We start from the raw sequence: 22,979 nt of genomic DNA, 5'->3' as shown, positions 1-22,979 counted from the left end.
TGGTTCGGCCTTCTCTTCTCTCTTTTTCCGTCTGGTTACGTCGCTCCTTACTTCATCGTCATCTATCCTTCTCCATGTTACTCTTCGTTCATTTCTTTTCCTTTTTCCTCGTCGTGCGTCGTTGGCGTACGTATTTTTTCCTCTTATTGTCGCTTATTGTTGCCCGATGTGTCCCCCTTCTTTATTTCCCTCGTGTATGACATCGGCGCCTCCTTTTGTCCTTGTCGACGTTTCGACGTTTTCTGCTTTTAAATCGATGGGTTTTTAGTGGCGTTCTTCATGTTAGGAGGCACAGGCGAAAGACCGGATCGTGCGTCGTTTTGCCGGCTTTCTTCTTACCTACGTTGGTCTTCGTCTTTTTCTTAATTAAATATGTGCGTGCGTGCTTGGTTTTTACGTTGTCGCGATTTTTAAGCTCGCTAATGAAGAGCACGTAAGATAGATAAGAGGTGAGGAGAAAATAAAGTGGCGAAGCAAGGATTCTTTTAATGGAGAAATATCCGAAATATCCGTGGAATCATGAAACGAGTATTTCAGTCATGAAGATAATCCGCATCGCGATTATACGCTACTCTGTTAATTAGTTGTTATGGCGTCAATCTTCAACATGTTTTAATAGATACTTACTAACCGGAAAACGATGATTGTTCGTGTAAAAACTTGATACCGATCATGGAATATCAATATTATAAAACGCGAAACGAAAAATCTATCTGCTCAGAGATTTTTGTAGGCCACTGCGTATTTAAAAGGCAGACAAGAATAGCAAAAGTCCTTTGAGAGAATTTACATTGAAATTAAGCAAGAGAAAAATATTTGTCATTATTACAGTAACGAGCCATAAGAACAGCTATAAAATACAGTCTTCTGGCATTCCAACACATCTAATTAAAGACAATTTTGACCGAGAAAAATTCTTACTTTTTACGCTACTGTTCCAGAACAGCAACGTTTCATCGTAGATAAAAGCACACAGTAGGAAGCCTGTAGAGATGCAACCCGAACTGCAGCGGTGCACATTGCGGAAAATAGATCTACAGGGGACTACGGTGCGCCAGTCGTGCGCTCTGTTTCATCCTGGTTCCGCGACTATCTCGCTCTCGCACTCATTAAGTCGATGCAGCGTCGGCAAAGATCAAAGCTCGTCTTCTACGGAGGACCGCTTAATACTGGGTGGCGAGTTAAGAGTGTCGTAAAAATTATTAACGGTCCCTCCGCACGCTGTGCCTTATCGCCAGATCGGCAACTGCAGTAGGATGTATGTATTCGTCGAAACCGCCACCATAATATGCAATGACATTTCCACTCCTTTTTCGTTCTGCTTCGTGCCCTTAATTCGTAACCGAGACTTTATACTCGCGAAATTTATTCCCTCGTCGATCAACTAATTTCTCTTTCATTGAAGATTTATGAATGTATCGGAGGTTCGTCGTGTGGAACTTTCGAAACAGCGAGAAACAACCAAGCAATAACCGATCTTTGGTTAAACGTCTATAAATTAAAACGAAAGAAAAGCAACTAGAGGTAGGATTTAATTAATGTCCTACGATATATTAATTTACGATTATCGATGCTCGGAAAGAAGTTAATGGTGGATCGTTTAAAAGCTTGTGAAGGTTTCCGTACAAAAGCCTGATAAACACAGCGGTAATTTCGCAACGCGAGAAGAACAGGTCGACCACCCGTTTTATTTCTACGTGGCGTCGCGTCGCGTCGCTTGTATCACGCTCGGATATTATGTTACTGTTACGCAAACAACGAACGTCGGTGCTCCTTTGCACCGCTTTCCGGCTAACACGAACCGATACTTGCCATTTGATTTTTCATTTCAATATCATCCGAAACTAATATTTCCTAATCGATAAGTGCCAACTCTCTCGCTGTTGACATTAATGCGAAGTCTTTATAGCGTTGTTGTATCAATCTCCTGTTGGAAGGTTCGAGACAGTCAACGAAAACTGCCACAAGGTCCCTGGAATCGGAGAAGAAAATAAAAAAGCAACGACCGTCCGTATCAGAATCGAAAATTGTCTCGTATTTGGTGGAACAGGGTGTCGGGCTCGGCATCGCGGTGGGTGGTCTCGTATTTATACATTACCTTTTTCGATCTGCCTGTTTGTTTCGCTCTCTCCTTCTCCCTCTTATTTAATTTTCTCCGTTTGCTGCCTCTCTTTCGCTCTCGCCGCTCTCCTTCTCTGTCCTTCTTTTCACACTGACTCCTCACTACACACGAGCCCGCGTACACGTGTGTAGGAATGTCGAGCGCGTGTGAGACTCTCCAATGAACGTTGAGGCGTGCAACACGCGCGTGCAAGCAACAGGCGTGCACTCACACATGCAAAGCCAGGCACGGGAGTGGTGTACGACGCCTAATGAAGTCGCATCGTTATGCAGATATTATGAAGACAGGTTAATAAGTTAATCGTCCGGTGTAACGTTCTTCCCCGTGGCTTAATGAACGCATTCAAAACAGTTGCCCTCTTCTCTTCTCTACCTGGCATATTCGCCTTATTGTTAGTTTTCTACGTGACTTATCGTCCTTGAAAATGTATCGGAGAATTTGGCATACAAACGTTTGGTTATAGTACATAGATAGTATACATATACACAAGTACATAAGTATCGAAGATATAAAAATAGTTTGAGGAGGTTGGTCATAATTTATAAATCAATACGCGACAAAATGTAATGGACGAAATTATTAAAATCGTACGTATCGTTCGCAAAAAACGTTTCATTCGATTACACGTGCAGTAGATAACAATAATAATAAGGGAGGACGCAGTCGAACCCTATAGTTGCGGCCGCCAATCAAATCATAACCAGTGGCAGGGGAGACGCGTATAATCAATTATGCAGATTCGCTTCAGTGGCGGTGGTGAAGAGACGGTGGCGGTGGTGAAGAGACGGTGGCCGGTGAAGCAGTAAACTGCTGTATTTCCGGTCCCGATTAATATTGCCGAGAGCAGCAACGATTCCGATCTCCAGAGGCCCGTAAGGGAGTCGTGTTTACGTTCGAGTACATCGGTGGCCCTCTTCCGCTCGTCTTCAACTCTCCACCGCATGTCGGCCGCGTTCACTGCGCTTCATGAATCGCTCGGGCCTTCTCTACTAACACAGAATGCGACAAGCGTATACAAAAGTCCTCAAGACCGTGTAGAAGCAATGACAAGGAAAGAGTAATCGAGAGAGGAGCCGGAGAAGAAAGAAGGAGATGCTGCGGCGATCTGTAAGCGGCGTTGTGTGTCTCGTGCGTGTCACGTAGTCACTGCCATGTGTGGGTAATGTTTTTGCTCGAGGGGAAATGGTACCGCGTGTGTGGTCCTGCGTCGAGCCCCCTGCACCCCTTCTGATGGCACATCGCCGTATCCTAGCAACGTAGAACGCCACGCCGATTCAACCAATCGCGGACGAGTTCCGATCACTTCGGCCAAACTCGGCTTATTTCGGCTCCGACGTCATCGGTACCTGCAGTGACGTATCGCTCTGCCGCGAAAATTGGGATATACGATAAGTCTCTCACGATGAATCGTAATTTGTTTAAAGTTTTTCGCCTTATTCATTTATGATAGTGTAAATGAAACGTACACGATGTAAAAGGTATTGATATGTACGTTGATTAGAAAACAAAATTGGTATAGGATATTGTGTCAGGATATACGGTGAAGAGATAATTTTCAAATGTTATACTTAACAGAAATACGAGTAACTTGTGTGATTACGTAGAGGTATTAAATATGGAATTGTTAAAGTTATTTCAAGATTTATAAATAATGATATAGGTAAGCGTATATATAAAACGTTATATCGCTATTGTCACGTCGATTACGGATGGAAATTGTCTTTGTAATTTGTATTATCCGTCCTTGTATCTTTTGAAATCGTTATTACAAAAAAATGCAGAATCATAAATTTGGTGGACGAGACCCAAAATTCATTGAAGCGTGCGCGTCGAATTACGGTCCTGAATGTTTGTGCAGCTCCGATCTCGGCGAGTGGCGCTGTTGGAGGGGGGCCGTCAACTATGGCCGGCGCTGAAGGCAGGCCACGAAAGAAATGTGGCACCGCATTTCGCTTAGTACGGACTTAGACTGCTCTAAGTGGCGGTCGTGTACGCCGGTGTCCGACCACGACGACGTCGACGTCGTCGTTTTAGAACGCGTGACAGAGAGATAGCTAGACTTTAACGAGAGTTTCCAGCTGCCGTTGTTGAACTGTGGAACACTCTCGTACTCTCACGTCGCCTACGCCTCCTTGCGTAAACCGGATGCTCGTCACTGCCGCGTTTATACGAATTCGGTAGCCGTGGCGAATTTCCTCGAGCGTAGTGTGCATATTCGAACGAGATCTAACTGTGTCAAGTGACAACGATTGTGACAGTGACACCGAAGTGCGCGTGACTGCGTGCCATGCCAGTATTGTGCCGATAGAAAAGACACGGTGAATCGATTTGATCGTTAAACGTCGTGGCGTACGCGTTTATTTTGCTTCTATGACACAGTAAGAGGCACGTGTGGTGCTGGAGCGTGACTGTTTCCCGCGAAAACGTTGTAGTACGATCAGGCAACACTCTTGCCCCGGTTGTCGCGTGATATTTCAAAACAAGCAAACTCGCGTGTGCGCCCTCGTGCTTGTCGGCGGTACTGTGAATCCCGCGAGAGGGAGATACAGAAGAGAGAGGGAGTACGAGGATTCCGCATGCAAGTAGAAAAGCGAAACACAGGGATAGAGAAAGAGACAGAACGACGAGACGAATTGGTGAAGAGAGAGCAGTCACGTATTTACTCTTCTACGGTGGTACGAAGCTAACCTAAAAACCGATACTCGGTCCGTTTTGTGCGTATACCATCGATGGGCATGATACATCTGCGCATGCGCAGAAGAAATTGTGTGTACCTCGTGCGCGAATTTCGATTATCGTGCCCGTCGCATGTGTACGGTGTCGACGAATTGCGCGGTAAACAAGAAACACCGACTGAACGTGTGCTGTGACAAGTGTTTCTGGAAAGGTTCGTGCGAGAATTACGTGCAACCGCGGTTTCTAACGAGTGTGCAGAGTGGAATCATTCCCTTTTCTTCCTTTCTCCATTTCTCTTTCGTGTTCGTGCCTTGTTCGTGTTTCGTAAAACGTCCCGTGTCGCGTTCGGTAACGTTACAATATACGTGTAAGTCGAGAGAGGAGGAGAACCGACGAAAAGTCTGCCGGAAAGAAAAACGTCACATTGGAGGGGATTAAGATTAAAAATAATCATACTGTGGATTGTGCCGGGGCGAATGTATGACGGATCATGGTTTCTGCGTCCGGCCCTACAGGGATCCTAGCGGGACGCCCTTCTGGTTCTCAGTGTCTTCAAGGTTCGCAATCGTCGCAGAATGGATGTGCTACGAAAAATCACAGTGAGAAGAATGCCAAAACCGTGGAGAACGCGAAACAACGACACGAGTCGGATCTTTATATCAGGCCAAGCTGGACCGACGCAGCGATAGCGTTAGATCAGCTCGAGAAGGTAAGTTATCTTTTTGCCAACAAATTTTCTCTAGTTACCACTGCGTCATAATAATTTTCATATTCAAGGCGAAGCGACTGTCACGCATAATAAAAATTAGAAGAAAAATACAGTAACGTTATAGGACATTATTAGCGATTGGAAAAACAAGATATTTCTCTACTCGAGGTAATTCTCTGCTCGAATATAATTTTCGTCCGTTCCACCCAAGTTTTTTTCGTTTGTTTTCTTACTCCCTGAAGTTCTTCTCAAGCGCTCTATTATATATTCCCTCTCTATAACCTTCACGTCGTTAAAATAGAAATGTAAAATCTCGCCGACTATAGCGACCTCTCGTTGTTTTTGTGTGTGGAAAACTATTTCTTATAGCCGACAACACGCTATGAAAAGAAATTCTTGCGTTTCAGAGTAAACCATGTACCGCACAGAGACCATACTGCGTTATACTAAGTACCGTGCTATTAATCAAATACTAATCGTTATCAGGATATCTCACATTGCCAATGATATAACGATATTATCAGTAATCATTGCCAGTAACCTCGAGAGAAACGATAGATTTCTCTTTAGAGAAAAGATAGATGCGTGTAGGTTATCGTATAATCTGCGGACCGGCGTAAAAAGAAGAGAATAAGCGGGGAGAGTAGTAAGTCTCGCGCACAGGCCCGACGGTTCTTAGGTCGACGTTCGAGTAGCGAGTGCTTTTCCTATCGTGAGCCATCTGATCGATGAGATACACGTTCTCTGCGGGTTATGCGGGCATCGGTGTCTCCACGGAGGCTGCTTACGCTAACTAGACACAGATAATACGCCACTCGTTTCGACCACCTCTAAGACGCGATAACAGCGAGATTTCTATCGGCTGTTCCGCGATACCTGTGATTAACGATACGCAGCTCGCGTGTTCTATACATCGGAAATTCCCCTCGGATTATATCGCTAATCGATTCTTCGTGTTCTATCCTAATGACGATTTTTAATTCGAGAATGAAAAGAAGCGAGATCGCGTTAGGAGTAATTGGACAAACAAATAAAGGAATATTTTGGATTTTACTTTTGCAAACATGCGAAGGAATTTGAGGAATTTAAATAGGACAATCCTATGGTATCGTTTGTCGTTTCCTAATCTTCGGGTATAAAGTGCAATATTTGTCGTTATTTATCTGCATCAACGCAAAGATACTTCGACTTACGTATAGAGAAGAAAAGATTTCTTTATAGTTCATTGCCTTTACATTTATACAATTATACTTTAGCATTTATACAAATTGACGAACTCTCGTTAAACGTTTCGCACGTAAATCGACCAGATCGCCTGGCAAACGTATTAAGATCGTTGCCAACATAGAAAGTTACTAAAGTAGGACAATGTCACTAGAACGTATATTATCGCGTGTTGTCGCGTCTATCGCCTCGATTCGCTGCTCTAGGGCTACTTGGCCGTCCGCTTATCTGAGGAGTAGCCAGTGCGAACGCGTTGTTCGTTTCCGCATAAAGATATGAGACGCGTGGAAGGGAGCGGAGCGGTGTAGCGACCGATGTTATCGTCCGAGCAAAGAGTTTATTTTATCCGGAAGAGTTTATCTAGAACAATGGTCCGTGGCCACACGATGTTTCGTTGCACGTACCATAGGAGCCTACCCTTTCCACGAACGGCTGCTCTCTAAATTCTCCGCCAGCTAGCTGTAAACTTTCACACACGCGGGTGGTCTGCAGACGTGTTTTCCAAGGTGAGACCTTAGCGGCGGATGACGAAAGAAAGACATAAGAAAGGTTGTGAAGTGTAGATCGACGAAGGATCGACTTCCTGTCGAAAGAATATGCATCCCCCTTGTTTTCCAACGACACGAACCTCTGGGTTCTCTTAGAGAGGAAAAGAAAAAAAATACCTCTCCTCAGACGATGAAGACGATCTCCGAAGTGGTCTTGCGACACTGAGATCGCTCCTCGAGATCTTTCCATCTCGAACGCCAGACTGAATGTGCGCGGCACGTGAACGCAGGCCCTATCGCCTTTCGAAACACAGAACTGTAGAGCAGGCTTTCGACGACAGGCTCTTCCTTCGGCTTTTCTAAGAAGCCTAAAACACACCCCCTGGTAGTAGCTGTTCGAACTTCGAACACCTTCTGTCACTCGTTCCACGTTTCAGCTCGCTGTCTCCTTGTCTAGCCTTCTCGTAATCTCCGCTTTTATCTGATGGACCGAAGTGCAACGACTAAGAAATACCGTTGGGGCGCTACTGGTAAATATATTAACGAAGGTAGCCCCTTGGACAGAGTAATTCATTTAGATGAGGAAGATAGCGTGTGTCAGGGATACGATACAGGTTCGTGTACAAGGTAGCCACGTTAAGGGAATAATTTGAATCAAAGTTATTTTACCGCAGAACAGGTGTGGAAGGTTCCTTAAACGAGTTTCTTTCTCCATAGCACAACGATTAGACTAATTTTAATGAAACATCGAAGGGGACCATTTCTTTCGACGAATTATAAGATTCCATTTATGATAAAGGAAAATTAATCGGATAAATGGTGACGAGACTAAAAGCGAGTTTATTCTCGTTGTTCCTCTAACGAATATATTGGCTCGGCAACTAAGCGATTGTGGCTTTTGTCATTAGGTGGTGGTAATGGCGGAAGCCGCCATTACTTGGTTGCCAAGCCAACGTATATTGCTTTTACTCTTTCGCTCTTGGTATATTGATTTTCCGTTTTTGTTTCATGAAGCTTGGACAATGTATTTGCGTTGGAATTCTAGGAAGAACACGGTGCACAAATAGAATTACAAATGCACGTGATAAAGATAACGTTTACGTATTTGGCAATTCGTTCGAGGAATATTCCAGTTGTATTTACATAAACGTATTTATCCCGCGTAGATGGCGTGCAATAACAAAAACTGAACTTTGCAAATGAAACACAGTGTCGCTGTAATCTGAAGCGAAATAAGCATTTGGAAGATAAGATTATCGTTGCCTATATCAAACGCCTGTACAAATACATTTAATATTGTAACACTGTCTGCTTTGTAAACTGTCTTCTTTCGTTACGGTTTTATTCTCGTATCACTGTTACACAATTTTTTTTTTTTTTTTTTACTAAGAAATCTTTTAATATTTAAATTAAAATTTTTATTTAGCCGATAGTTTGTTGCTGAGAAGCAGCAGCTTCTCGTTAAAAATTAAAAAACTTTTGCGAATAGATAAATACAATTGTGGCAGTTGATAGAGCAAAATAACACACTTATTTCTTGATAGTTTCATTTTTTAGCAATTATCAAAATTATTATCTATCCAAGGATAATGCTGAGACGTTGTTTAACGAAAGATTTCTTACTTTGTCGAAGCTTGTATAATCAAGTATTATCATTCGCGATAATAATTTTCGATACAACGTAATCTGGAAACAAATTATGTATCTCTGAACAACTCGTTTCTTTATGTAAATGCAGAGGAACGAAGAGCGTACATGAATCGCTGGTACTCATTTCATTGAAGAAACGAGTTCTATCGAATCGCCATATAGACGGTGAGATTATCTGGAACTATCGTAAAGTAAGAAACACCTCTTCTATTTTCACGTTTCTTCCGAGGATTCCAATTAACAATTTCTTCTGCTTTCCGTTGGGAACTAGTTTCTTCAACAGCTCCCACATATTCACGATAACTTAATGAACTTAAAAAAAAAAAGAAGAAGAAGACTTATTTCACCATGGTGTTTTTCTCTATCGTTAGTCATTTCTCTCTTATACTTGTCCTTTTCGATGGATTTATCAAAAGCTGATATTCTCTTCTATTTTAATATTCCATTGGTGGAATAAAATTAAGGAAACGGGTGGTGTTTCGTTAAAGAAATTTGACTCCAAAGACTGTAGAATTTTTATGAGTTGCACGTTTGTCATATTTTATGATCTCTGTTTAACATTTTGTTGTGAATGGCGGTTTAATATCTTTTGTGTATATGTATAGAATTATTATATAACTTAAAAGTATTATATATAATTTTATATATGTGTAGTATATGGGGGGGGGGTTCGGGCGAATTATAAACAAGCGGTTGCGGAACATGTGCATGGTGAGGCTAAAATAAAAAACATGAGGCTAAGACAAAAGATAAGACTAAGGGACATAAACGAATTAACAGTAGTGTGAGTTGAGAAGCCAGAGAGTGCGAATTGAGTTGTCGAGAGAGTGTTGCTAGCGTTGTCGAGAGACTGTTGCTAGCGTTGTCGAGAGACTGTTGGATCCGTGGTGATGAGAGTTGCAAATTAAGTATCTAGTTGTATTAATTGTAACACATTATTGTGATTAGTTCACGTTAAACAACCATCGTTTTCTGTTTAATCCATTTATTGTAAATAAACTAATGGTAGTAAAGATCCTACATATGTAACATAGAGACAAGCATAGATACAAATATAAACATAGACACAATATAAACATAGACATAAATATAGACACAGGCATAAACATTGACATAAATATAGACACAGGCATAAACATTGACATAAATATAGACACAAACATAAATATAAACATTGACATAAACATAAAAATAGATACAAACATAAACATTGACATAAACATAGACACAGGCATAAACATTGACATAAATATAGACACAGGCATAAACATTGACATAAATATAGACACAAACATAAATATAAACATTGACATAAACATAAAAATAGATACAAACATAAACATTGACATAAACATAGATACAAACATAAACATAAACATTGACACAAACATAAACATTGACATAAATATAGACATAAACATTGAAACAAACATAAACATAAACATTGATATAAATATAAACATTGACATAAACATAAACATAGATACAAACATAAACATTGACACAAACATAAATATAAACATTGAGATAAACATAGACGCAAATATAAATATAAACATTGACATAAACATAGATACAAACATAAACATTGACATAAATATAAACATAGATACAAACATAAACATTGACATAAACAGAAACATTGATATAAACATTGACATAAATATAAACATAGATACAAACATAAACATTGACATAAATATAAACATAGATACAAACATAAACATTGACATAAATATAAACACTGACATAAACATACATACAAACATAAACATAAACATTGATATAAATATAAACATTGACATAAACATACATACAAACATAAACATAAACATTGACACAAACATAAATATAAACATTGACATAAACATAGACACAAATATAAACATTGACATAAACATAAACATAGATACAAACATAAACATTGACATAAATATAAACATTGACATAAACATAGATACAAACATAAACATAAACATTGATATAAATATAAACATTGACAAAAACATAAACATAGATACAAACATAAACATTGACACAAACATAAATATAAACATTGACATAAACATAAACATAGATACAAACATAAACATTGACATAAACATAAACATTGACATAAATATAAACATTGACATAAACATAGATATAAACACAAACATTGACATAAACATAAACATAGATACAAACATAAACATTGACATAAACATAAACATAGATGCAAACATAAACATTGACACAAACATAAATATAAACATTGACATAAACATAGACACAAATATAAATATAAACATTGACATAAACATAAACATAGATGCAAACATAAACATTGACACAAACATAAATATAAACATTGACATAAACATAGACACAAATATAAATATAAACATTGACATAAACATAAACATAGATACAAACATAAACATTGACATAAATATAGACACAAACATAAACAGAAGCATAGACACAAACATAGACACAAATATAGACACAACATAAACGCAAACATAGGCACAAATATAGACACAACATAGACACAAACGTAGGCACAAATATAAACACAAACGCAAACGATACTTAAGTTGGTTCAGACAATTTAAACAAAATGTTTCGAACAAGGAGTGTTCATATCAAATGAAAAATGTACTGATATGTATATACAAAAATTTCGAAAACATTTTTTCATAAAAGACCTGAGTTACTCTGCATCCTTTAAAAACAATATACATATATGATTTTAATTATATACAATTAATTATAATATAATACAATATAATATATATATATATATATCCTTTGTATTGCATTGTTCAACTACAAAAGAAAGGAAAATTTAACGATACGTTGGCATGTATTACTTAAATTTATTTCTCACTCTGATAATATAAATAAAAAATATACATTCTTTGGTTTGTTACGAAAATGGTTACAGCAACAAGGGTATTGCTGACTATCTTGAAGAGTATCGTAATTTATTCATATATTGCCCCTTTTGTATTCATTTATTCCGTGTAACGCTGCGCATGGATACGTAATTACGTTACAGGGTGGAAGGATTCCACGGGAATTTTCACGTATCCGCGTTAATCTACCGTGAAAATTAATGTTCGTAAATTTTCTTAAGTGCTTATGAGATATCGCAATTTAACTTGGTGTTTTCCCCTCTTCATTAATTTCCCTTGTACGATGCCACGTATAAATATACGCCTGCAGCAATGGAATGCAAAATTGCATCGGAATTACCATTTATTCACGTTAATTTGCCGCGCCGGTAATATGTTAATAACACTCTTAAAGATTGTCGCAAATCACTCATCTTATTTCAAAATTTCATTCATCGTTCACGTTTCCTATACTATGCGCGCTGTACATAATACACGTTCGCTATCATAGTAATTGTATTCTTACGCCATCTACTCGTCCATTAATATTGACATAACATTCACATGGTACTTTCACGGTTGCCATATAACGTTTGCATAATATCTGCAATCGGTACTCGTTCATTGCCACTTCGCTGCACTTACATCCTATTCATATGGTGGTAATTAAGTAAGTTCAATATTTATTAAATATCATAAGATGCATAGTATTTCCACGATACTCGTTGAAGACTATTAATACTCGTATTATACGCGCAAAGTGTATCGTATTATACGCGCATAGTATTTCGTAGACTCTATATAGTATACACGTTTAATAGTATTCGTATGAATTAAAAAATAAATAGGAAACACGTATTTCCAATTTTTCATGGACGATAAATTCGAATAATTGCTTTACACATTTTGCATAACATAGCACTCGGTGTTATGATATCCGGTGCTTTATTCCATTCTATTTTGTTCTCTACTGAGCCATCGCGATCGGTATACGTTCACTGCCACTTATATCATATTCACGTGGTAATTAACTAATTACAATATTTATTAAATATCATAAGATGCATCGTATTTCTATAGTACTCGTTGGAGACTATTAATAAGAGTATGGCGTAGACACATTCGGTTGGCAACTAAGTGATTGCGAATTTTGTTATTACCACTTAATGGGAAAATCCGCAATCACTTAGTTTCCGACGAAATGATAGTCGTATTATACGTGCAAAGTGTATCGTATTATACGTGCAAAGTGTATCGTATTATACGCGCATAGTATTTCGTAGACTCTGTATAGTATACACGTTTAATAGTATTCGTATGAATTAAAAAATAAATAAGAAACACGTATTTCCAATTTTTCATGGACAATAAATTCGAATAATTGCTTTACACATTTTGCATAACATAGCACTCGGTGTTATAATATCCGGTGCTTTGTTCCATTTTATTTTTAATTAAAAAAAGAAACGACGAGTCAGTGTAATAAATCGGAACAAAAACAGCGTGGATGATGCTTCTCCGAATGTTGATGATCGTTTGAGAGTTACGTTCGCTCAAACCATCAACTCTACTTCGTCCAGATAAGCCGGTACATCCATGACGTGGAAACTGCTCGTGTGTGACCACCCAGAGAGAGAGAGAGACAGACTAGCTCGAGCAAAACGTTCTCGAGAACTGACACTCGTTTCGCCTGTTATTATAGATATACCTACATATTAGGTATCTTCGGCGAGCCAAGAGCAATTGAAAGTAATGCACGTGTTTTACTATAATCGCGGTCAATTTTTCTCAACCATCGTGCTACCAACATTGACCGATATACACCAAGCAAGCAGATTGGTGGAATTGTTTAGAAAGAAGCCTCGATATCACTTGAAGAGGAAATACGTAATCGAGAAATGCGTGGAAACGATGGTTTCGTTGCAAGTTAGAGAAGCTTGCTTACTTAGCGGTTAATTGCCATTAAAAACGAAGAAATGAAGCGTAATTGCTGGCAGGTGAAATAAAATTCTCAAAACTCTGAAACGAGCCTTGCGATAGGAGAGGCACGCTGTTGGTCGAAATTTCGAAATTATTTTTTATTTATTTAATTGTCGCCTCTCGGCTCTGAACTGCTTCCAGCTAACAGCCCCATTAACGATGTCCATTCGGTAGAGAACGTATCTCTCCGTTTTCAAAATTAAATATCAATCGTTAGAAAGTTGCTTCACTCGCCTAGAAATAAAACACTGGCGAAAAATCTGTCTGCGAGATATCGAAATATTTCAGATTGTCGTTTCCCTTCGAATTGTATCGGATTGTACATGGGCAAAGTGGACACGACGATTTGACGATCGTAGTTGGTTTATGCGAAAGATGTAGCAGCTGGAAACTTTCGACCGGTAGTGTACCTCCGCGAGGGACAAACTTGCCGGTCGCCACCCAAGGCGATCGCGGTGCGAATAAAGCGGAGCCGATCGCGCCGCTGTTTTATCGTTTACGCGGTTGCAGAATGGGCGGCGGTGCGAGGGACGGTATCGGTGAGAAGTGGCGAGAGTAGCGGCCGGGCGTTATCGAGACAAGAGGGAGAAAAAAGAGGCGCGTTGTTCGGGGTCGACGCTCCACTTTTCTCGTCGCGTCGCGTCGCGTCGGCCTGAAAAGGGAGAGCCGCTCGCCGTGCAGTGCGCCCCGCGTTCATGACGGATGAGTCAGTCAGTCACGGCCACTGCCCTTACGATTCTTCTGCCTGCATACTCGCACGCATATACTCGTTCCGCGAGCCAAACCACGGGACACCCTTGGGTCATGTAATAATTAACTATTTCGCATAATTTTTTGTCTTTGTGATCGTTTTTCTTTTATCGAATCGAAATGAATTGCCTGCCGCGAGCATCTTGTAAAGCGGTGTGTTCGTACTTAGTTGCGAACGACCAGCTTTTCGTTTGATTAAGGCGTCGATAGTGTAACGATATTACGAAAAAATTAGAACATACATGTATACATTAATATACACATTACATACACATATGTCATATACAATATATATTTGATGTACATTACGTACACTAATTATATGCAAAATTATGTGTACGATAAATATTGTATATATTGGTATGCATTAATATACGTTATATATACACATTACATACACACATATCATATACAATATATATTTGATGTACATTACGTACACTAATTATATGCAAAATTATGTGTACGATAAATATTGTATATATTGGTATGCATTAATATACATTATATATACACATTACATACACACATATCATATACAATATATATTTGATGTACACTGTGTGCAATAATTACATCTAATATTATATATACAACAATTATTGTGTACATAGGTATACATTAATATGCGTTATATATATACATCACATACACACATATCATATACAATATATATTTGATGTACATTACGTTCAGTAATTATATGCAAAATTATGTGTACGATAATTATTGTGTACATTGGTATGCATTAATATACATTATATATACACATTACATACACACATATCATATACAATATATATTTGATGTACACTGTGTGCAATAATTACATCTAATATTATATATACAATAATTATTGTGTACATTGGTATACATTAATATACATTATATATACACATTACATACACACATATCATATACAATATATATTTGATGTACACTGTGTACAATAATTACATCTAATATTATATATACAATAATTATTGTGTACATTGGTATACATTAATATACATTATTTATACACATTACATACACACATATCATATACAATATATATTTGATGTGCATTGTGTACAATAATTATATCTAATATTATATATATAATTATCGTGTACATTGGTATATATACAATATATATTTGATATACATTACGTACAGTAGTTATATGCAAAATTATGTGTACATCATATGCAACATACATTTGATATAAATTATATGTACACTAATTTTTATATACATTAATATACATTACATATACATTGTATGCGTACATGTTATATTATATATATACATTATATGCAACATATATTTAATATAAATTATGTATATAATAATTAGTATACATTATATGTACATTACATACACTTTAATGTACAATAATAGTAAACACGATATATACAGTAATTATATACAACAAACAGAAGCCAATTACAAGTTTCCACCGCATAACACGGAATTCTTACAACATTATTCTTCGTTCTATAGCGACTGGGGAATTGAGGAAATTGGAAAAGTAATGAGAATTTTTAAATGCAGTCACCGTCATTCGGTGTTTCTATTTAACCTGAAGCCCCAAGCGGACAAATTTTATTCTACATTTCTGGCTTACTTTCGCATCTAGTATATCATCCTATCAATGGTTTGCTCATACTCAGTCGGTAATTAGACAAATGTAAATATATCGGTTCGCCCGAAAATTTCGTTCCGACTTTTAAGGAATTTGGTCGCCGTAAAAAATCATATGGAGAAGCTTCTCGTCGAAAAACCTGGCAGGTTCTGGAAGAATGAAATATTCGAATTGCGTGAAAGACACAGAAACTTTGTGAAACGAAAAAACACCTATATACATCGATAAATGTATATCGGGTGGAAATGTAAATCGGAACCAACTTCTCGTGCAACCCGATGCTGGACAAATTTGTGAACTTGAATTTCCCGGAAAATAAGCTCCGCAGGAAAAACTTTCATCCCACATTTTCTTCCTATTTTTCCACAAGGAATCACCTCGTGCCTTTCAGCCGCACCCTGTACATGTCATACATTACGCGTTCGTGAAAATAATAACGAATTTGCATACAAAATGCGCGACCTTGATCCTGCTTGGCGGTAGCGGTGGACAGCCGCGAACCGGAAATACGCAAAGGCGGCGTTTACGCTGCGCTCGAACACGCATCGATCGACTGCACGACGCGATCGCATCGTACGTGTACCTGTGTGGTGCGCGCGCACGCGCGCACGTGCGCATGCATCATCGCGACGAGACTCCACTTACTCCAATTTGTTTACCGTCCTCGAGGATGATTCAGTTACAGGCAACGACCTCGACCTCCTGCACCACCTCCTCCTATACACAATCGTTCGCTTATGCACAGCCACGCGATCATATTTCCGCATAAGCAGCGGCCGACTGACGTTCCTGCGTGCCTGTTGGCTCCTTATAAAATACTTTTTTCGCCTCTTGGTTGGCAAGCACGAGAAGACATTCGTTACGCAATTCGTGCTGGTAATTTCAGGCTGTTTGAAGTTTAAAGGGGAACAGGTAGAATGCGCTCGTGAACGACACTTCGCACGAACTTCGATCGGGACTTTAGATTCCGTTTGGTGCGACACTGTCAGCCGACGATTCTCACGCTACAACGGTAAGAGCCAAGCGAGTTTTACGAATGTTTTTTACTTCGTAATTCCTTTCGGAAATGACTGACTTATTGGTATGTTCTTGGGAATGTGTAATCTGCAAGTTGAAACGTAATGTTTTTATTTTAGTTGTTCGCGTTGTTTATTCTACATTATGCGAGTCTTGCGGTCGTCTTTGACAGTGTCAAGCATGGTTGACGAGTGGTATAAGAAAGGTTATGGAATTTTCTCGATGTTACATTGTTCAGGTTGGAGTTGATTTTAGGAAGTGAAATACGAAATTTTGGAAAGTTGTAGAAAAATGTTTCGAAGAAAGATATACTTTTCTCTGCAGGCAATAAATAATCACAGACAGGTAAATGATCAAATAAAAATGTCAAATAAAAATTTGCGACGATGTGAATGGGTCTTATCGATCGATTAGTTCGCGAAGTTATTAAACGTGGCGGTGTGAAAGGTTAATAATCAGCTAAGAGTAATTGAAATAAAAAAAATTACATTTGTATGTACTTCTATTGGGTTGGCAACTAAGTGATTGCGGATTTTACCATTAGGTGGTAATGACAAAATTCGCAATCACTTAGTTGCCATTACCATTTTGTCATTACCACCTAATGGTAAAATTCGCAATCACTTAGTTGCCAGCCCAATAGTACGAGATTAAAAATTAGAAGCAGCCATGTTGGATTACTCACAGCTATAAACTTACAACCCTTGACTCACGATGCGAAATTCACGCGGAGTAAGAAGCGAGGCTCGACGAAGTTCGTTATTTCACTCGACACAAAGTGCCATTTATCTCGAGCCAATTTTCTTCGTTTTGAAGTTGCCCAAGCTATAGCGAGAAGGTTGGGAAACCGAGATGAAAGATAGAAGCGAGAAGCCAGGAAGAGCAAAAGATGGAAGAAGCGGCAGCATCGTACTATTTTATAATCGCGTCTTAATTTGTGGCAGCTGAAAGCTGAAATCCCCCTATCCGAGGCAGCGAGACCACAATGCTGTACATTCACGCACGTTGCGTCGGCTCCGTTCGTCCGAGTGAGATTAAAGGGCGCCGACACTACGTGTGAGGCTTTTACACTAATAATACCTACGAAAGAGGCCCTCGTAACCGTGCAGAGGGTGAAGCAGAGCACGCTGGCCGAAAGAGCACCGCCTCTCCACGACGACGCTGACGACAATGACGAAGACGTAGAAAAAGACAGCGACACTCAGCTTAGAAACTCGTGGCGCGCGTGTCAATTACGCGCTCGTATTTCCAACTTTGCTTCAGTTTCATATTTCCATGGAAACTAAGTGATTGTGGATTTTGCCATTAGGTGATAACGACAAACTCTGCAATAACTTATTGCCGACCTAACCTCTTCTTTTTTACGTGAAGAAATCCTCATGGACACTCTGCTGTTGCGGTAGCCATTTCCTAACTGATTAATTTGGCGCTAGAGGAGGCCATTGCCCCTAGCGCCACCCTTCCTGCTAGTGGCGGACCTGGGCCGCCTGACCGCCATCACTGCTAACCTAACCCAACCCAAATAGTAGAAGAGATATGTTTACACATACCGTATAACGTTTTTTCATATATATACTATATACCATTTACACATGTGGAGTGTCAACATCGCCACGTAGACTTCGAAGTGTTTTATCTCATCTCAATATCTCAGTCTAATCGTTAGACCGCGGATTTCTGTGCAAACTCACTTGTCCATGAATATAACAGAAAATACGAAAACTGGTATAGAAAATTCGTCTATCTATGAAATATCAGAAAATCCACTATACTTTGAATATTTGATACATTATTATACACATTTATATACTATACATTTTTTATAAATTGTTCGCACTCTACGTAATAATATTGGCTTGCCAACCTAAAATACGAAGCCGAGAAAAATAGATACGATGTAATTATTATTATTATTATTAGAAGTTTGTACGTAAAAGGATGCGATTGATCCGGCCGTGGAAGCGCGATATTTCAAGTGAGAAAGTTGGCGTCACGTCGCGTTAATTTCGCAAGAAACGCGCTGAAAGCGCAACCTACTGTTCCAGCTCGGACAAACGCTGCTCTGTCGGTTGCCGAAAGTTCGCAGACAGACGTTCGTTGTGTCGCTTCCGATACGCCACGCTCTTCCTTTTCACGCGGCTTTTCATCTGCCCGACCTGGAAGCTGTGACCGTGTCAAATGAATATAAAAGAGGGAGAATATTCTGGCGCGAAAAATCTGAAAGAAATCGTTGATGTAAACGAGAGTGTCGGTCTCTGGTCCGTTTCTAATGGCGCAAAACCGCCGGCGAGCGTCGACGAAATAAGTCAGAGCGAAATGGATGGGATTAGGGGACGCCGGGTCGGCCCAGACCCTTTCATCCTCGCTGAAGGATACACGCCCCTTGCTTGCTGCAAACCACTCGAGCCCGCTGGCTCCTTTGCGTAGGGTCAGTACCTGATTGATGCAGTTTACCTATCGCTTGAACGTTGCAATGCTGCACATGTAGACTTTGTTGGCGCAGGGGCTAACCGATTATGAAATTACCAGAGAAGCCAGCTGTTTTCCCCTTTTCTTTTTTCCTCTGCCACATTGTCTTGCAGGTTATGTAGGTTTTGCTGTTTTAGTTTTAGAAGTAGGATGTAGGAAGAGGCTGAAAGTGACGTAGTAAGTGGCAGGCGTGGTGGTAGTAGTTGCGTGATGGTAGTTAAGCCACGCTAATTGCTAGCTTCGAAATAATTACAAAACGTATTTCGTTAAATATCCGTAAGGCTGGAATGAGAGGACGAAGTGGCGTCGACTCTTAGAATAACCCTACCAGATACGAGGTCAATGCGAGATAGAAGGCGGAGGAAGCTCGTTTACCCGTGGCTTTTCCTTTCCAATAGATACTCGCCGCTGTTGGAATTCTTCGGCCGATTAGAGCGCCAGTCGGATCGAGTTTCTTGCGGACACTTTGCAGCCGGTACCTACCGCAACAACCTATTCGTTTATCTGGCGAGTCGCATGTCGTAGCCGCGAGCGCACACGCGTGTAACCTGTAGAAAACGAGACCCGGCGTACGTGTGGCGCGAACTTTTTCCCGCCACTTTTACCTACGTAAGGAAATAATTCTGTACAGTCCAGGGCCGTTTCTCACGCGCGCAACATCCACATGCAACACGCCACACATACGCATCTCGCTTCGTCCGCCCACGCCCCGCCAATCTCTTGTCAAATAGAGCGTGTGCGTTTGTTCGATTCCACTGGCGACGCAAACAGATCTGTTCGCATCATAATGCGAATGACAAACGATTCCGCGGTCTGCTAATGACGCACGCGCCACGCCAATGTGGTGGGCAGTTTGAGACGTTGTTAAGGTCTGAATGGATTTCTTTTTTTTTTTAGTGGATTTTAGCAGCTAGAATTTCGATGAATTTTACAATTCTTGCAATTCTTTCAATTTGATTTTACAATTTTATTTTAAAATTCCTACTTCATGTTATATTTCTTTTCCGCAATGATGTGATGACTTTCGCAACGATAATTAAAAGAATAATACAGTGAATTTTATTTTGTTTTTTATGTATTCAAACTGAAAATAATTTTGTATCAAGGCTACCAATACCAATACCAGTGAAAATGATTGGTACTTGTCAAAGTGTACAGGAGTCCTGCACTCTGTTTATCGAACCTCAGTTAACCAGTTCCCTCGTTTTCTACAACTTGCCACACGTTTTTCAAATTTGTACCGCATATCATTCAATATGATGATATCAGTTATCAGGAAAATTCTGGATCGATCGCTAGATGCTAACACAGAAATACCACATCAGTTAAAATGGCTGGTTCTACAATTTTATAAATGTGGCAACCCTGTTTAGGGATCATGGTCGCAGATGGATTAATAATACCAAAAATGTACTATGTAACATGGAATTCCTTCTGTAGGAAAGTAACAAATTAATAAATATAAAAATATTTTATTATTACGTATTTTTTAAAGATCATTTTCACTGGTTTTGGTAGAAATAGCTTCGTGTTAACTATCGGTAGTTCTAGTGTCAACTGTGGAATTTAGATTGAAAATCCCTTGCGGGGTACGTAATTAAAATCAAGCAACGACGAGTATACTCGTCAACCGCACCGTAGTAAGCGTTTGGGTGGACGTGTATACGCGTCGAGCGCAGTTGACTGGTTAATTTGTCGAGCGAATGGTTTCTGGATATCAGATTTCTTCCATCAGAATTTGCTTTTGATTAAAGCGACTTCGGTCCCTGCAAGTGTCCAAATCGAGTGTCTTCTAGTACAAATTCAACCCTGAAGCTTTGCTTCCATATCACGTGTACGCAACATTGTATTCCAGATTTATCCTTTTTGAAACTTGTCTTAAATCTGGTTTTGAAGGTAAATTTCTTTTGGCTCTGGTTCGTCCAAAAATGAATTTGAAATCTGATGATTGTGATTGACTTATGATTAGTTCGACGAACATGATTATTTTTTTGCAAAATCCGAATAAAAATAGTGCAACATTGTTTCTTCCTACGTTAACGGTAATTGTTATACCGTAGACGTTCATGGGAATTGACAATTCCGTAAATATGATTGGAGAGACAAGAGATGAGAAATTTGTCAGAGATTCGTTTCGTCCACTAAATTTCAAAAAAATATTCTTTGCTAATAGCATTAATAGTAACTGCTAATAACAATTGATTGGACGATATTGTTTAACCAGGTACTTGTTTCTGACGAGTATACTCGTCATGCGTAAAAAGAACGAAGCATTCCGTAACGACTTAATTCTATATCGTATACTCTGCGTTTGACGAATATACTCGTCATCGCGTACTTTGCAAGCAGGTGGCGAGTCAGAATATCGCGGGAGGCAAAGTAGCTTCATAATATTTTTGCATTTCATATACGCAATATAATATAATATATAATACTTTTTCATTTCGTGTGTACATTATATTAACACGTACAATATTTTTCATTTCATATATACGATATACTATGACATATAATATTTTTGCATTTCTCATACACGATATAATTTAATATATAGTATTTTTCATTTCGTGTGTACATTATATTAACATGTACAATATTTTTCATTTCATATATACGATATATTATCATGTATAATATTTTTGCATTTCATATACACGATATAATATAATATACAATATTTTCACTTCGTGTATACGATATACTATGACATATAATACTTTTGCATTTCATATACATGATATAATATAATATACAGTATTTTTCATTTCGTTTGTACATTATATTAACACGTACAATATTTTTCATATCATATATACGATATATTATCATGTATAATATTTTTTCATTTCATATATACAATATACTATGATATATAACATTTTTGCATTTCATATACACGATATAATATAATATACAGTATTTTTAATTTCGTGTGTACATTATATTGGCACGTACAATATTTTTCATTTCGTATATACGATGTACTATCACATATAATATATTTGCATTTCACATACACGATATAATATAATATATACTATTTCTCATTTCGTGTGTACATTATATTAACATGTACAATATTTTTCATTTTGTATATACAATATACTATGACATATAATATTTGTACATTTCATATACACAATATAATATCATACATAATATTTTTCATTTCATATATACGATATATTATCCTGTATAATATTTTTTATTTCATATATACGATATACTATGACATATAATACTTTTGCATTTCATATACACGATATAATATAATATACAATATTTTTCATTTCGTGTATACGATATACTATGACATATAATACTTTTGCATTTCATATACATGATATAATATAATATACAGTATTTTTCATTTCGTGTGTACATTATA

The 22,979-nt window shown here is 38.5% G+C and overlaps 1 protein-coding gene across 2 annotated transcripts in view; it reads left to right on the top strand.

Moving 5' to 3' along the window:
- Positions 1-2,947: 2,947 nt before the first annotated feature.
- The window catches only part of Ptc (protein patched), a 97,349-nt gene continuing 77,317 nt past the window's right edge, over positions 2,948-22,979 (top strand). The window contains exon 1 of one of the 2 annotated variants that reach the window (XM_072020909.1): positions 2,948-5,507. In XM_072020909.1, the coding sequence (XP_071877010.1) occupies positions 5,289-5,507 (219 nt within the window). In that variant the 5' untranslated portion in view covers positions 2,948-5,288. The remainder of the gene's footprint in view (positions 5,508-22,979) is intronic. The other variant, XM_072020908.1, reaches the window with a different exon arrangement.

The sequence above is a fragment of the Bombus fervidus genome, chromosome 18, assembly GCF_041682495.2.
Source record: "Bombus fervidus isolate BK054 chromosome 18, iyBomFerv1, whole genome shotgun sequence".
NCBI lineage: Eukaryota > Metazoa > Arthropoda > Insecta > Hymenoptera > Apidae > Bombus > Bombus fervidus.
The sequence above is the reverse complement of the archived record's forward strand: the minus strand, read 5'-3'. Positions and strand labels throughout refer to the sequence as shown.